Raw genomic sequence first — 11,785 nt, 5'->3', positions numbered from 1 at the left:
GGAACATCTGATGGTTCAACACGCGGAAGAATAATGAACGTGAGAACATTGTATATATAAGGCCATACCATGATTTCCGATGTCGCATAATTAGTAATATTTGAGCGCAAATGTGTAATGAAGTCTGATTACTTCTCTACACGTCACAGATCACAGATCAGATACCTACAGCTGTTGGGAATAACATGTAAAGTGAGCAACAGCCATGTATGTGTGTATGATATGACGGCGTTACCCGCTTCTGTGTGTGTGGTGCATGGTGTCACCCAGGCACCCAGGAGGAGGACCTGGGGGACGACCTGCTGCTGTCCTACGCCGGCCAGTTCTGGTGGTTCCCGCACATGTGGAGCCACATGCAGCCACACCTCTTTCACAACCAGACCGTGCTGGCTGAGCAGATGCTACTCAATAAGAGGTTTGCCACAGTAAGTGGGCGTGTCTCTGGGCTGGGGGGCGGGGCGAGGGCGCCCTCAGCCAATCAGTGTCCTCCAAGCTTGTTCGAACTTCCTGCTGGGAAAAATACTGTCGTTCTACAAAATAATCAACGCCGAGGGAGTGTGGCATAGGTTCACATCGTATTCCTGTACCCCCCCCCATAGGAGCACGGCATCCCCACCAACATGGGCTACGCTGTGGCCCCCCACCACTCGGGGGTGTACCCTGTTCACGTGCAGCTGTATGACGCGTGGAAGAAGGTGTGGGGTATCCGGGTGACCAGCACGGAGGAGTACCCCCACCTCAAGCCTGCACGCTTCCGCCGCGGTTTCATCCACAGAGGCATCAGCGTAAGGAAGCCGAGCCTCTCTGCGCGAATCCCGCAGAATTAGCCACGAAGAAGAATTATTACCAGCCTGTATCGACCAGCGGCTGCAAACTCATTTATTCCATATGTTGATATGTTGTTTCAAATCATAACCTTGACTGAACAAGTGAAGCCTGATGATTGAAATGTCATTCTTGTGTTTCTATAATAAGGCCAGGAGTGACCAGTTCACATGTTTAGACAAACAGTAGTGGGACTTTCTGGGACATAGAATTGTTTTTAAAACAGCATTTTTACCTGCAACCATTTACCAACAGAATGTAGGGGGTGAAGCTTTTTAAACATCTGATCATCAGGCGGTTTTACTCAAACAGCCGTGCAAAGCGCAGTTCAGACAGGCTTGCAGATTTCTCAGCAGCCTCGCATACAGCCCCAGAGCCCCCAAACGTCACTCTGCAGACAGCGTTCAGCTTTTCTCTCAGACCTCCATAGATCGCATCTCTGTAATAAAGACCGCATATCCTGGGCCGACGTACAGTATCTGCCGTGCGATCGAAAGCGGGGATGTGGGAATCCACTCCTGATGTTCTAAGCTCACATATCTGCTAACATCAAAGTCCTGAGTGGTGCGAGCCGTCGTGGGGCGAAGATTGAGCAGGTGTGGCGGTCTAAGAGATGAGGCAGCTGGAGAGAAAAATGGGAGAAGGGACTGCAGATGCAAGGCATGTCGCTTTGCGGGTGTGTTCGGAGATCCTAAGTGTTTGGGCGGCACTTTCTGAGTGTTGCGTGTTTCTTGGTCTTTGTGAGACTTGTTAGCACTGCTTCCCGTAAGGTTTGGTGCCCCCCCCCCGTTCTGCAGGTGCTACCCAGGCAGACATGTGGCCTCTTCACCCACACCATTTTCCACAACGAGTATCCGGGGGGGCCAAAGGAGCTGGACCGGCTGATTAATGGTGGCGAGCTTTTCCTCACCATCCTGCTCAACCCCGTGAGTGGTACAGTACCTGCGTTTGGAACACATTGCTACTCGCGCACAAAGCACTAAATGGTTATGAAGCAACAGTGTGGAAGATGAATGAAAAAAGATTGATTATTAGATAGTAAAATGACCCTGGATCTCACATAATTAGTAAGAATCTTAACGGCGGTGAATCAAGGGTGTCTCTGACTGCAATCACAGATCAGCGTCTTTATGACCCACCTGTCGAATTACGGGAACGACCGGCTGGGCCTGTACACCTTCAAGAACCTGGTGAAGTTCATCCAGACCTGGAGCAACCTGAAGCTGCAGACTCTACCACCTGTGCCGCTGGCACAGAGGTACTTCCAGATCTTTCCGCAGGAGAGAGACCCCATCTGGCAGGTGAGAGTCACTGAGAACGACGATTGCTTGATTAAAAAAAAAAAATTACATTTTTTTCTTTACCGGCCAAAGGTCAAACCAGTCCGCTTTGTCTGGAGAGCAGCCTGCTGAGTGGGAAAAGGTTGTTGTTGTTTTCAGATGAATTCTTGCCTGTTTGAGTAGATTGGGACCCATCTTACCTTCTGTATGTGTCTTGGTAGTAAAGTTGTTCCCATTAATGGGCTTCCATCTTTTGCATAGCTTTTACATTAAGACAAAATGTATTTTTTTTTTATTTACAGTACTTAGTAGTCTCTCAAAGCCAGTTGCACAGTATATTTCTCAGATGGAATAAAATCAGGGAGACATCTGTACGGCAGAGGAACAGGCGTGATGTTTTGCTGCGTTACGTAACTTCAGTCGGTTAATATCACTGTATTAATCAGACAGCCTGATCACACCATATTAACCTGGAATGCTGTTTATCAGGCAGCAGATGGTGGGCTCGCACAGGCAGAAGATTTCATCATTTAGTCTCGATGTAAAGGACAAGAACGTTCTGTATTGTCCCCATAATTTGCAAAGCCTGTAACACTGCATCTAACCAGTGTAGTAATGTCCTTTTTTGATTACCCTCAGAGGACGTCTGATATTGAGGGCTGTTTAGGTTGGATTCAGTGTAAATTGTGATAAATGTAAGACATTTATAACTGTATGAAATTTCAAATTATTAGAAATTCCAACTAGGATTAAACTATAAAACACGCAAGTAAATTTCCAGTGTTTTCAGTCTATTGCCTGCTTCCTGTGACCATGTTGTGATTTAAGGAGTAATACAGTTACTTTATCTTCATGTTTGTGTCCTCTAGAGCACTGAGGTATTTGTTCTCAAACAACGTCTGCTGGGAAGCATGATTTCAGGGGCTGAAATCCAACACTGATGGCTTCCATCTCTAACCCTGCCAGCTCTTTCCTACAGGATCCCTGTGAGGACAAAAGGCACAAAGACATCTGGTCCAAAGAGAAGACGTGTGACCGATTCCCAAAGCTGCTCATCATCGGACCCCAGAAAACAGGTCAGGAAGGGTTACCCCCCCCCCCCCCCCCCACCGCGCTCTCAGGACTGAGGCCTGTCACTGCCGTGTCATGTGACCTGAAGTTTCATCACAGCCCAAACCGTTACTTCGAATCAGCAACTATTACATTATGAATCTTCATAGGTAGCACGATTCATACATCACACCAACCATGTACGCTTAGTGGCAGATTTCTAAAATTCTTCCTTTCCTTCATTTCTTTCCTTTCACCTTTTCCCACAGGCACCACTGCTCTGTACCTCTTTCTGGCTATGCACCCTGACATGACCAGCAACTACCCCAGCAAGGAGACCTTTGAGGAGATCCAGTTCTTCAATGGCCACAACTACCATAAAGGAATCGACTGGTGTGTTTTTCTGTCATTTGACATTCCATCCATCCAACCATCCCCGTACTGGGTAACAGTGACGCTGCATCTTATCCCAGGAAGCTGAAGGCAGGGGAACTCCCTGAAGGAGGGCCAGACAGCCACAGAGGACTGGCCCTCTCTCACACACACATAATGAATAACTTAGAAACACCGTTACATCCAGTGGGATATAAATACCCTATGATTTGTGATCGGGATGGTTATTCTGATATTACAGGCAGCCAGTGAATCGTTACAGTCGTTCCCCATAATGCAGAGTGCCAATGCTCAAACATCCGTACGAACTCCAGCGTAATCTCGGTACTCTCTTATCTAAATGTAGCACTGGCTGTTGTGTGCTCTCTGCACTTTATTAGTGCTGTTTACTGCTTATCTTGGTGATGTTTGAGGCAGTTTTACTCCATAAAGAGGAGAGGGCTAATCGGCTTCCGAGTAAACACGCATGGAATGAATTAAAACTTCCATCAGCTTCCAACAATTAAAAGATGTCAAATTAGCTGTTTGAAGCTCATAGGTGTAAATACGCACTGATGAAGTTAAACACTGCATTCCTTACATTTGTAAGCAGCATGAGCTACCTGCATTTTGACGAGTGACGTAAGTCACAAGTTATGACAGGACTCGCAATTAAATGCAGGAAATGCAATTTCATATTAAATTAGGTGACAAGGCTGACTAATGGCACGCAGCTGCCAGACTGCGGGGATTTTCGCTTAATTTCATTGACTGATGGTGTCTCGCGCGCTTTATACGGTTCGGGACTCGCCGCGCGCGGGCGTCGGCAGCCGCTCGGTCTCGCGCGTCTCGTTTTCCCGTCCAGTGCGTTAGTCACGCGTCGTGTGACCGCGAGCTCGCGGCGCGCGACACGCTTGGCGGAGGCATCGCGAGCCGCCGGTCCTCAGGCGCCCGTCTCCTCTCTCTCTGATTCCCGGGATTATATTAAAATAGTCTGCGATCGCAGAGCGTCCGGATTATCTCGGTTATTATGGTGTCGATCCGCCGTCAGAGCCGGATCTCTGTAATGCTCCAGATTTAGTTTTCTTTTCTAAGGTTTTTTCTCCGATTCAGCCTACATCTCTCAGCATCAAACACCCTCCTTATTGCCATTCACTTATGCCAATCCGTTTTAATATTTAATCGCTAGACTGGATATGTATTGCAGATATCGCTAATTCAGTTCTTCCTAATTCCAGCATTTCCATCATTTCCTTCCAGCATTTCAGATATCCACAACGTCATTCTTCCTAGGAGAAATTACGTCACGTTTGCCATTCGTGTCTATTGGGCTTTTAATTTCAGATATCCACTATTATATTTCAGATTTCCAGAATGTTCATTCTGGATATCTGCAATTCATTTCTCACTAGGAAAAACTCCCATTTCAGGTATCTACAATCCAATTGTTACTCGTCATAATTTTAATTTCAGATATCCGAAAGGATACCACCATTTTGGATATCCATAATGTAATTTCGAATATCCATTGTGGATAGGAAAAATGCCATTGTGGATATCTGAAATGCTCTTTTTGACTAGTAAGAATACAATTTTGACTAGGAGAAAAGCTATTGTGAATATCTAAAATGTAATTACGGATAGGAGTGTGACCAGATTAAATGTTAAAACGGCTTGCCATAATTCACTTGTTCAACAGAGGCTTGTGTCTGTCATTGTGGCATCCAAGTGAGGAAAACATGCCAGCCAGCCTCCAGCACCCGTAGAGCATACAGGCTGCGTTACTCTCAGTGTCATTTACTCTGCTAGTCACGGGATTCGAACCCATGACCGCTAGACATGGGCAGAGATACCCATGTCATAAACCTACACACCATGCACAAATAATGAGACAGAAAGACACATTGCTCACAGAAAGTGTTAAGGGGCTTGTTTACTTCTGTAATAATGTTGCAAATTTAACAAAAGTCTATCACCAAGCAATGTTTAACATATCTGCATATATATATATATATATATATATATATATATATATATATATATATATATATATATATATATATATATATATATATGTAAACAAATGAATAAAGTAATGTTCTTCAGTGTAAAAGCAATAGATTTGCAATAAGCAGGCGTCTCGAGACTTTCTAGTAGCACAATATAAGATTGACACAGTGCCTAAGTCCAGTTACAGTACTGACGCTAATTCTGGAGGCCTGACTAAACACTTAAGCTAGACAATTTTGGCAGGTGCTGTAACTTGATCGGTGCCCTTGACCGCCCCCTGCAGGTACATGGAACACTTTCCGCTGCCTTCTAACACCAGCTCCGACTTCTACTTTGAGAAGAGCGCAAACTACTTTGACTCGGAGGTGACGCCGAGGCGGGCGGCGGCCCTGCTACCCAAGGCCAAAATCATCACCATCCTCATCAGCCCAGCAGACCGGGCCTATTCCTGGTACCAGGTACGCAGGTAGTCACCAGCTGAAATGCAGAAGCGAGTTCCTCTGGCATCTCCGGTAACACCAACGGTCTCCCCGGTCCCCTGACAGCACCAACGGGCGCACGGCGATCCAGCAGCCTTGAAGTACACCTTCCACGAAGTCATCACGGCAGCTCGCCATGCCCCACTCAAACTGCGCATCCTGCAGAACCGCTGCTTGGTTCCCGGCTGGTACGCCACGCATCTGGAGCGCTGGTCCAACCACTACCATCCCAGTCAGGTGACTGTCTCCATGTGGTCGAGGTCTGAAGGCCACGTGCATTGAATTAATTGCCTCTTACAGTGACTTACACGTGGCCGGTCTTCTCTCTCTCTTCAGATCATGGTTCTTGATGGCCAAAGGCTGAGAAGTGAGCCTGCATCCATGATGGATAAAATCCAGAAGTTTCTCGGTCTGGCGAACACTGTAAATTACCACAAGATTCTGACGTGAGTACCGACCTGCTCTGGGTAGAACTTATCCAAAGCGATGAGTCCCTGACCACAAGTTCTTGTAGCAGAAATTCTGATCTTCACCAATTATGACACCGAATTCAGAACTTGCTCAGGACCAGCACTTATAGGCACTTACAAGCTAATTTTTCCCATCCACAATCTCCAGTGGCTGCTTTAGCTGCTCTGTTTTAAAAAAAAAACTGTTTATAAACCCAAGAACTACTGAAATATTCAATAGTTCTGGGAAGGTTTCGGTTTGTAAAAACAGCTGACAGTGGCAAGCGCAAGACAGACCATTAAAAAGGTATCGGTGTTTTAACCCAGTGGAAATCAGACCCAAAGTACACATAAATGCTTTTAATCTTATTTAAGATTATCCGCAATGGAAGCTCCATAATCCATAATTCTCTCACATGCTGCCTTAGGACAAAGACAGTTTGCTTGAGGTACCTCAGTCTGATGGAGTTTTTCTTCTCCTGGAAGTACTTTGTAAGCTAGATATGGAGCGGTTGACAAACAGCATGTGCAGCCGTCATGGGATTTTCCAAAGCGATTGGAAGCTAAATCCTTCTGCCAGGTGGATCTTGACCACATAACTAAACATCTACCTAATCGTCTATTGATCACCTCTGCGGCGGGCGTTCAGAGGACATCCCGGCTATCGTCTCCTGTCAGATCTCGCACCAAAAGAAATGCTTTCTTCTTCTCTTCATTCCCTTCTCAGATTTGATCCCAAGAAGGGATTCTGGTGTCAGCTGCTAGATGGAGGCAAGACTAAGTGCTTGGGAAAAAGTAAAGGCAGGAAGTATCCAGACATGGACTCCGATGTAAGTCAGGACCACTCTGCCTCTGGTCCACAAATACCCCTCCTGAGGAACCGAGTGGAAATTCTCTTTAATATATCATCTTGAGTCTCTTAAAAATATATTAGGTTCTTAAAAAATAGCTAAACGAAGCTGTAATAGTTTGAATTACGGAAATAGATTTTAATATCACATAGAAACCTACTTAATAACAAGTGTTATTCTATGCCTTGCACTGGACTGACTCATGAGTAACAACTAATACAAGTAATGCAAGTAACTGTAGGAAGCACAGGTGATGTATCGAGACCATGTGCACCCTGTTTCATCCACCAGTGTATCATCTGTGCTGTTAGAGCACAGTGTAGAAGGGCCAGACAGCGTGGTCGTGCCCTTGACATTACACTGCTTGGCAGGGATATCAGAGCTAATTAACAGGGAGGCCACTTCAGAGTGTTACATATTCCCCGGGATTAGGGATGGGGGGGGTATGTGTGATGTAACAAGGTTTCAAGTCCTTTCTTTAATACATCTTTAATACTGCAATGTATTTTTTTCCTACTTTGTTTTAAATGAACACGCTGCCTGACACTTGCGGTCGAAACGTGTGAAATTGTCTCTGAACAATGCAGCGCGTCTCAGTGTCTGCCAGAGGTGTCATTGGGGCTGTATTAGGGGGGCTTTACCCCCCTAGATAAATGTATACTAGTTACAGGCAGTCCCTGCGTTAAGAACATCTGACTTACGGGCAACTCGTACTTACGAACGAACTGCCATATAGCCTATTATATTAAAAAATCAGCTTAAATATGATGGTTCGTAATAACGAACATATACGCTATTTTGTGAAAACATCGCGCGGCTTCAGCAGCTTGTCGGCTCAAGGTGCAGTACAGTTCTGTATGTTGTTACTTTTGTTATTACTGTAATTATTATGCAGCGTATTGGTATTTTTCAGACTTAGCTACGAATTAGACTTAGAGAACAGATCCATTTCTTCACCTGGGGAACTATAGTGTAAACAGTGTGTCCTCATTCATTTTCATTAAAATCAGACCCCCCTGGTAAAAGCTTAGCCCCCCCTCTTCATAAACCTCTAGCGATGTTCCTTCTGTCTACTAAGAGGTAATGTGTACGACCAGAGAGTTTCTCGCTCTGCTGTTCGTTCCTCGGCCTGTGCGGTTTGGGAGCGTTAATCGCTCTGTTCTCTCTGCCCTGAAGTCGCGGTCCTTCCTGACGGAATACTACAGGGAGCACAACATCGAGCTTTCTAAGCTGCTCTACAGGACGGGTCAGGCTCTGCCCAGCTGGCTCCGCGAGGAGCTGGTCAACGGCAGGTAGCGGGGCGGCTCCCGATGGCCGGAAGAGAGGGCGGCTCGGCGGAGAGCAGCAGGAGGCCGGGGATGCGATCTCCCTTGGAGCCCGGAGCCAACGCGCCGTGGCACGCGGACGAGGAGGCGGGGAGACGCTGTCATGGGGCCCACGCGAGGCTGCCGGTGACTCTGGGTTTGCTGTGGCTCCGGGAGGGAGAACCCGGGAGGGAGAACCCGGAAGGGGAGAGACGCATGGTCCACTGGGATTCTGGATGGGGCTTTGGAAAGAATGCCAAATCCCCCCCCCCCACCCCCCCCACCCCAAAACAAAACAAGGACCCACAGTGGCATGGGCAGGTAGCACAGAGTGGGCTGTACAGTGAGCTGGATTACATACATGATATTTATATTTCTTAACAGTGACAACAATATTCCTTCCACTCATTTCCACCAGGCAGAGAGGCAAACATGCACATGCATATAGATCAGCCCAAGGCCACTCCAGCCCCTAACTATATAAGCAGTAACACACTTACAAGTACCAGGTGGAGGAGCTCATTCCAGTTTTCTGTAAATGACTGTGACTCTGTTACTATCAAAGTTGTTTCATTTTATTTGTGGATTGCAACTACTTAATGAATAATATTCATGTACCTTTATGTAAAAAAAAAATGTATATATGCTGGGTTTGTTTTTACCCGTACTTGTGCAGAGTTTTACTTACACACAAATGTGCTGAGGTGAATGAAAACCGATTAGTTCAGAGAGGTAACCAATCAGATTATAGTGGAGGCAGAACCAAGCAACTAGATAAGGCGGGACCGAGACATCTGATTAGTTAGTCCCGCCTCCTCTACAATCTGATTGGCTATCTCTCTGAACCAATCAGTTTTCGTTCTGCCCTCAGAATTTTCATGCAAGTAAAACTCCCATGAGCATTCAGATACTGAAGCAGAATCTGGTATAGCTGTAATGGCTCCTTTGATCTGGACTTGACGGACTATTAAATACAGAGAGAGGAGTTCATAGTAAATGGCAGTGCTATAGAGAAACAGCTTAGATGGTGATGGGAAACCCCACACACCGCATTTTGCGGTGACCTTGGATGCGCATTTTAAAACCTGAAGTTGCCTTAACTTCTCTGCACTGTCAGTAATTCAGGCCCAGTGGTCACAGCCATAGTGTAAGATGTGGGATCTCAGTCTACTGAAACTCACCATGAGACGACTGCACAAAGCTCATCTGGGAAACCACGTTGTCACTGTCATGGGGCCCACATGGCGGATATAGGGGGAATCCGATCGCTCCTCGCCAATTTGGGGACATTCTCCTGGATTTTGGAGCTTTGCATTTTCAGAATGTGGTGGTGCCCTGGATCTTCTGTGTAGCTGAGCACCTGGGCATTTATTTACCTACATTTCGTTCAGCATCACTCCGTTAAGTGATCTGACTCAGCCCGGCCGGCTGCCCTATCCAGCTGCCCTGATTGGGAGCAGTTGGGGAGAGCTTTAACGTTTTTCTCCGCGGAAGGATGAAAATAACCCACGTTTAATGGCCGACAAACAGCATCGCATCCATTCTTAACATGATTAAGTTCTAATTGTCCTCTAATGGATTTGCTTGCACAGTAAACAGGCACTTTTATTTAGCTATTTAGTTTACAAGGCCTATAGTTCAAAAGTGGTACCACTACATTGTTGCGAAAAATCAGAGATGATTAAACAGTGGAATATAGATGATCTATGCAAAAGGGAAATATGCTTTACGTAATCAGTATCATTTAAATAAATGAAAAGATATTAGATGGTCTAATAGAATAGATGGTCTGTCGTCCAATGGACTAATAAATCAGATGCATTGTTAGTCACAGAGCAGGGGATTGTGGGATTCTTCCTTAAAACTGTGTGAATGATGAGGTGACCCAGCCCAGAGTGATTTAGGCCCGAGACATAAAGAATGTAGCGAGTATTGATGATTGTAAATCTTTGTTCTACCTTCAAATTGTCTTTACTCCCTGACATTTTGTTTACCGAAAAAGTAAAATGAAACTGCTTGCTTCTCTTCATGAAGTTTATTCCTCGTCTGAAGCTTGATGAATGTAATCAAATCTTGTCTTTTTTTTTTAGAAGCCTTTAGTCAATGAGGAATGAATTGTTCCTCCTGAGATCCTATAAAGCAAATCCCACAGGGGGTGGCATGAAAGAACAGCAGGGATGATGGAGCACCAGCATCTCCACGGGCTGCGAGACATAAGGAGAAATTGTGGTTTTTATACATTCAGAAAATAGACATAATAGCACATGTCAAGCCTGTCAGACATTATTAACTATTATAATTAACAATGCATATAATTAACAATGCACTAGTCCACACAAAACACTACAAGAGATAAACCTTCCTGCATTTCCTCAAACATATGAAAGCAATGCTCAAGCAATTTCCTGTGTTGTCTTTCCACAACTGAGTGGAGAGTTTGGGTTTCTTGTCCAGGGACGGTATGACGATCATGGCAACAGGCTTTTTTATTTCAGACCATTTCTCAGTTCTCATGCCAAGCATCACACCATCACTTCTGTCACTGGTAGCAGACATGTTCACTCGTAAGCTCTAAAAGCACAAACCCTGCTTGGTGACACCAGAGATGCATGTTTACAGAAATGAGTGGGTGTGAGATGTAAATGATCGGAAGAAATTCCTAACATAACCAGTGAGGTTTAAAAGTGGCCATAACTGAACTTTTTTTTTTCACTTGGACTTTTGTATTGTTATAATAAACATAAATTAGCCCCGTACTGTGAAATAAAGTTAGGAATTTAACTTCCATAACATCCTTTATCCCGTTTTTAAGTTTTCAAAACTGAGAGCACAGTGGACTATGACAAAAGCACATGGCCAGAGAAACGACTAAATTTATACCACACCTGAAAAAAAATGTAATGAAAATGACTCTTTTGGAATTAAATCTCAAAATATAACTGGCGTTTCTCTGTCCCGGCTGTACTCAAGGAGTCAGTGAGTTTCGCAGTGCCTGTACTGCATTCACCCAGACTGCAGTCTGATAAAGAACAGTAATGATAACACTAAGTCACTGGAATAATAAATGAACTGTACATACATACTATAATTGTTGTTAATATTTCTATTGTGTAGCTAATATTTTTGTGGACTTAATTTACAAATAAAAACCGCTGTCTAAGTTAA

The 11,785-nt window shown here is 45.0% G+C and overlaps 1 protein-coding gene across 2 annotated transcripts in view; it reads left to right on the top strand.

The window, feature by feature from the left end:
* The window catches only part of LOC125719984 (bifunctional heparan sulfate N-deacetylase/N-sulfotransferase 1-like), a 48,200-nt gene extending 36,415 nt beyond the window's left edge, over positions 1-11,785 (top strand). For both annotated transcript variants that reach the window (XM_048994907.1, XM_048994908.1), the window contains exons 5-15: positions 271-425; positions 600-785; positions 1,623-1,751; positions 1,944-2,126; positions 3,085-3,181; positions 3,425-3,548; positions 5,821-5,995; positions 6,083-6,253; positions 6,353-6,462; positions 7,193-7,295; positions 8,493-11,785. In XM_048994907.1, the coding sequence (XP_048850864.1) occupies positions 271-425; positions 600-785; positions 1,623-1,751; positions 1,944-2,126; positions 3,085-3,181; positions 3,425-3,548; positions 5,821-5,995; positions 6,083-6,253; positions 6,353-6,462; positions 7,193-7,295; positions 8,493-8,612 (1,553 nt within the window). In that variant the 3' untranslated portion in view covers positions 8,613-11,785. The remainder of the gene's footprint in view (positions 1-270; positions 426-599; positions 786-1,622; positions 1,752-1,943; positions 2,127-3,084; positions 3,182-3,424; positions 3,549-5,820; positions 5,996-6,082; positions 6,254-6,352; positions 6,463-7,192; positions 7,296-8,492) is intronic.

The sequence above is a fragment of the Brienomyrus brachyistius genome, chromosome 24 (assembly GCF_023856365.1).
Source record: "Brienomyrus brachyistius isolate T26 chromosome 24, BBRACH_0.4, whole genome shotgun sequence".
Classification (NCBI taxonomy): Eukaryota; Metazoa; Chordata; class Actinopteri; order Osteoglossiformes; family Mormyridae; genus Brienomyrus; species Brienomyrus brachyistius.
Note: the sequence above shows the minus strand (reverse complement) of the source record. Positions and strands in the feature narration are given on the sequence as shown.